General features: G+C 39.2%; 1 protein-coding gene across 1 annotated transcript; it reads left to right on the top strand.

Annotated features, from left to right (window-relative positions):
* The first annotated feature begins 1,183 nt into the window (after window positions 1-1,183).
* LOC311296356 (uncharacterized protein) lies at window positions 1,184-2,402 on the top strand. The gene is made up of 3 exons (XM_084418059.1): window positions 1,184-1,244; window positions 1,377-1,504; window positions 1,977-2,402. The coding sequence occupies exons 1-3, from the start codon at window positions 1,208-1,210 to the stop codon at window positions 2,292-2,294; spliced, it is 483 nt and encodes a 160-aa protein (XP_084274185.1). The 5' UTR covers window positions 1,184-1,207; the 3' UTR covers window positions 2,295-2,402.
* The last annotated feature ends 2,919 nt before the right edge of the window (window positions 2,403-5,321 follow it).

The following is a 5,321-nucleotide window of genomic DNA, read 5'->3' as shown; positions in this document are numbered from 1 at the left end:
TCACATCTACTGCAGTCAGATTCACCATGTTCACTCTTGAAGGAATCACTCACATGGCTGGGCACTTGTAATGACACATCAAGGATATTAAGAGGCTAAAAGCAGGTTTAAAATTTGCCCCATTGAAGTCATCAGGGTGCAAATTTTAAAAAGAGGATAACACGGTGTAGGCAACACCGATTTTTGTCATTGTTCTCTGTATTGACAGCACTCCAAATGTACAAAAAAATGAGCTCAATGTTAAAATTGACCGGAGTTCTCCTTAAGCATATAGATGGGCTGTAAAGAAACATTATTACTTTACAAATATTATGTAAATTGTGTTGTGCAATGTCAATTGAGTGTGATGTTAACTTTGAATTTATATGCTAGGACATCTCCCCCCAAAAGTGTCAGAGTGATGTATGCACAGGGGATAGTAGCTTTGTTTCCCTATCTAGAAGACCCATACTCACAACATGGATATGTAAGTAAATGGGTTACTGCAACATTATGCACATATATTCACTCTATGAAATGTTAATAGTACTCCTTTATAATTGATTTATAATCACTTAGGAACATTACTACGATCCAGAGAGTGGTTCGGGATACCTTGCATGGCGATTGAAGACCATACAAAGAAAAACAGCAGAGGAAAGAGGTGCCTCAGTCAGCAAATCTCCTAAAGGTATGTTTACTGATCAGTGACGTGATTATAATGGTGACCTGTGAATTGTACAGAAATGAGTTTTTAACATTGTATTTTGTCTTAAGTTGGTGGGCCAGGTCGTGGTCGTCAGCCCTTCACCTTTGACAAAGAGCCATCTGATGAGGATGTGGAAGCAGCTATTGCTGTTTTGAGACACACTGCTGATGAAAAGACTGTCCGTGAGAAGATGAAAGTGACCTTCATGTATCGGCAAGCCATGGTCAACGATGAAGCCAAATCATCAGATGTCTTCTTGGTCTTCCCACGATTTCTGGACACACCAGGACTGGTATGACATCTTAATTCACTGCATCACCAAAATATCCAATGTCGCATATTAGGTATCACTCATCACTTCTGTCTATGTGTGTTACATTGCAGATAGAACAAGATTTCAGATTTCTGTTTGGTGAGGCCACAGCCAACAAATTCTTGGAGAAGTGGCCAACCACTTTTAAAGCAAAAGTAATAAAGGAAAGCCATGGACTTGTACCCACTACAGAACTCTTGGATTTGATGCGCAATGCTGAGTCAGCTGCTGAAGTTGAGAATGGTATGAATGTAACTGTTTTACTTTTTATTGTGGGTTATATAGGTGTGTACATTTTGGTAATGGTGCAAGTTGTCATTTTGAATGCTATGCTATGGAATAATGTTAACCAGGTTTTTATTTACTTATTTGTAGGCTGGGACAGTGACATGTCTGCCATCTTGCTGCTGCTACATTTGCTACCACCATCTTCACAAGGTAGAAAAAGGCCGGGAAAGCTTTCTGCGTATCAAGCTGTAGATCAGCTCATCAGATTTCAAAAGGTATGCTTAAAGGCTTAGTTCACTTGTATATAAAAAAAAAATGCTGCTTATTTACTAACCCCCATGTCATCCAAGAGGTCCATATCTTTCTGTCTTCAGTCAAAAAAAAAAAAAGAATTTTTTGAGGAAAACATTGTCATGGTATTGGAATGGAAGCTGCATTGAGACAGACTTTGAACCCTCAAACCGTTGGTCACAATGGAAGTCCATTATATTGAGAAAATCATGGAATGTTTTCCTCAAAAACCTTTTTCTTTTTGACTGAAGAAAGACATGAACATCTTGGATGACATGGGGGTGAGTAAATTATCAGCAAAAACATTTTTCAAAGTGAACTAATCCTTTAACAGTAAACAGTATAGTTTAAAATATATCTTCCATCACCTCAATCTTGAGCACAGCTGGAGGTGATCTGATCTATTGTCAGAAGTTAGTCACTAAAACAATTCTGTTGAATGTGTTTTTGTTGTAGGTTGGAACCAGTGTGCAGCAGCATCTAGACAACATCACCCAAAGCAGTCAGCCCTACCTTCTCGCCCAGGGATCCACACAGAGCACCATTCACTCCTACTTCATTGTGGTTGACAAGCATGCACTTCCATGCAAGGCAACAGGTTCAGTTGGAGCTTTTGACGAACTCTTTAAAGCCCATTACGTCTTTGGTACGTCATACAGTTCTGCCCTGAGCAGCTTTTTCACTTTTGTGCAAACAACCATCTATAACATCGACATGGGGGAAACAAAGGAGACTCCTAGAGTTGCAGAGTTGCGGGCGAGAATGGTGAGATGAGACTATGAAGTGTTTTCTTTGCAAAAGTGACCATGGAAGTCCAAACAACCTTGTTAAGCACTTTAAGGTAATTCATGGGCTATGTACTGGCAAGACTCTTTTTCTGAAGTGTGGTCAAGAAGGATGCTCACGTTCTTTTGGTAGTTTTTCTGGTTTAAGAAAGCTTCTTAATAAGTGCCATGGAAGTAGTTTAGTTGATTCTGTAGAATATGATCTTTCCTCAAAGTACTGTCAATACAAGTAATGTTTCTCATGTTGAAGAGTCGACTGAATATTTAGTGGCTGAGTCACAGTTATCTTTGCCATACATTGTAAATAGTTGTTCAGCTGTAATTTCTGATCTAAAGGCAGCAGGTGTTGGTCAAAGTACACTGAATTCTGTAGTGATTTCCATGGAAGAGATTGTTCAAGATATCCATCAGCATGCTAAAGAGACAGTAATAAAGCATGTATTTAGTAATGAAAGAGAAACGGAAATGTGCAAGAAAGTTGAGGCGTGTTTTGAGGGGTTAGAGAATCCTTTCACAATTCTAAATTCGGAGTACAAGAGATCCAAATTTATGACTGACAAGTGGGAAATAGTAGAACCAGTTGAATGTGTGATTGGTTCAAGATTTGACACAAGACGAAATAAAAAGACTGGAACATACGATCAGGTAGTAGTTCAAGATAAATTCATGTATATTCCAATTTTATCTACACTGCAGTCAATATTTAAAAGTCAGTATGTTGCAGAAATGTTGCAAAGCTCAGCTGCCAGCGACTCTAGACTGAGAGATATTTGTGATGGATGTTTTTTAAAAACTCACCCCCTGTTCTCAACTGAGAAGCAGACAATACAGATCCAGATGTTCTATGATGACTTTGAGGTCGCCAACCCTCTGGGTCCTAAGCGAGGTATTCATAAATTGGGTGGAGTATATTTTACTTTAAGGTGATCAGATCAAAGCAGGATTTTGTTTTTTTTCATGTCGACAACCTGCATTACCCTAGGCCTTTTGACATACAAATGTCATATGGAGGGACTGACACAACTCTCCTTGTCGTGCCATATTGCTTTCTCTGGTAAGAGAAAAATGTTTGTAAAAAAAAACATTGTTGTACATGTTTCTGTCAGATACAAGGCATTGTAAATTCAATGTTCAACTCAATTCAATGTTATAATGCTTTTTCACAATAAATTGTGAGTTCTGTGATCTAGTGTTATTGTGCTTGTTTTTATTTGGATAGTATTGATAGTTCTATATAATTCAGTAACACTGCATCTTATGATTTATATATATATATATTTTAAAACACTGTAGAGAAATAAAGTAAACATTACACTTAAAGTGTCACTTTTTTAAGTAAAATTGTAGATAAATTAACTCTATACTGTGTAATCATATTACTCTTAACAGTGTGATTAAACTACAGTGTTAAATACTTTTACACAATTCATTGTTATTTTTTACTCAATATTGAGTAGAATTAACTCTAAAAACTTGACACTGACCAAAGAGTAAATTTTACACTGATTTCGAGTGGGACCAAATGTTATCTGAAACAGAGTCAAATTCAACTCTTTAGGAGTTAAATTAACACTTCTGTTTTTACTGTGTAGCATGTCCTTAACTGTACCAGCCTCACTCTTGCGCTTCAGAAAGTTTTTTGCAACTATCACTTCCTCTGACTTAAGTTCAATATGGTAATGCAGAGCCAGTGCTGTCAGATGAGGCTCAGGTTGGACTGCATGCCTGAATTCCATTGAGCACATCCTCATTCACACCAGAAAACACCTCTCAAGTTCACAGATCATTCGGTCCAGACAAGGAAACAAAAGTTTCCTCTTGAGATCTTCAGACTCTGAAGAGCCACAGGTTTCACTGCCCACACCACAAGTTGACTCAACAACATATTCATCCATTCTCTTTGTCTTCCGCCTCTGTCCTGAGGATGATTCTACTGCTATCTGGTTTGCCTCACACATAGCTATTGTTCTGGAGTACAGATCTGCAGCAGTGGTATCACTGCGTTTCTGCTTCATGGTGTCAGTCACTGCATTTTTGTATGTCACTGCTTGGGCAATGTCAATGGTCTCCTTCTGTAGGTATCTGTGTAAACCTGCTGTTACAGACAGGAGAGTGTGGAAAACCATCAGCAAATACACTGAGGAGAATTTACTGAGTTTTGCCCTCAATCCAACTGCTGTAGGTGTCTTGATTGTGGAGAGGCACTCAATGATAGCAGGGAAATTATCAATCACTGCAGTCACTGAATGAAGCTGGCATGCCCAGCGTGTAGTTGACAACTGCACAAGTTCTCTTGGCTGCAACCCTAACTTCTTTTGAGTGTCCACAAACTTATGGTGGTTTACAAGGGAGACACTAAAGAAAGAATGGAGACTTTCCAGCATGTTGAAGAACTCTGTGGCTTCAGAGACAGCTTTGCATTTAACTCATGTGCATAGCAATGCACATAAATTGCCTCAGGGTGCTTTTTTTTTTAAATGGGCTTGTACACCCCCAACATCCCCACTCATGACAGCTGCCCCATCGTAGGTCTGTGCCACACATTTCAACTGATCAATTCCCTTCTTTACCAACTGATTTTCAATTGCAGCTGTTATCGAAGTAGCATCAAACTGTGACACCTCTGTAAGGGCTAGGAACCTTTCTTTGACGGCACCCTCAACAGACACGTATCTAACACAGTGTGCCAACTGTTCTGTCTTTCCATCCCTGGCCTCATCAGCCATAATGGCATACATATTTACTCCCTTTATCTCACTGATGATATTTCCTGTTAGTTCTTGTGAACAGCACTCTATCATCTCATTTTGGCTATCAGATGAGAGGTACGTGGTGTTTGAAGGGGCTGTGTATCTCTGCAAGAAGGGATCAAATTTGGTCAAAAGTGACATGCACTCTAGGAAATTGCCTTTGTTGTGACTCTCATCTGTTTCATCATGACCTCTGAATGCTATGCCTTGCTTCCCCAAGAAGCAGGTTACTGCCATAATACGCTCTAGGTACTGCCTTCTTTCAC

Source organism: Rutilus rutilus (genome assembly GCF_951802725.1).
Source record: "Rutilus rutilus genome assembly, chromosome: 9".
In the NCBI taxonomy this organism is placed as follows: Eukaryota; Metazoa; Chordata; class Actinopteri; order Cypriniformes; family Leuciscidae; genus Rutilus; species Rutilus rutilus.
This window is presented reverse-complemented; position numbering and strand designations above follow the sequence as displayed.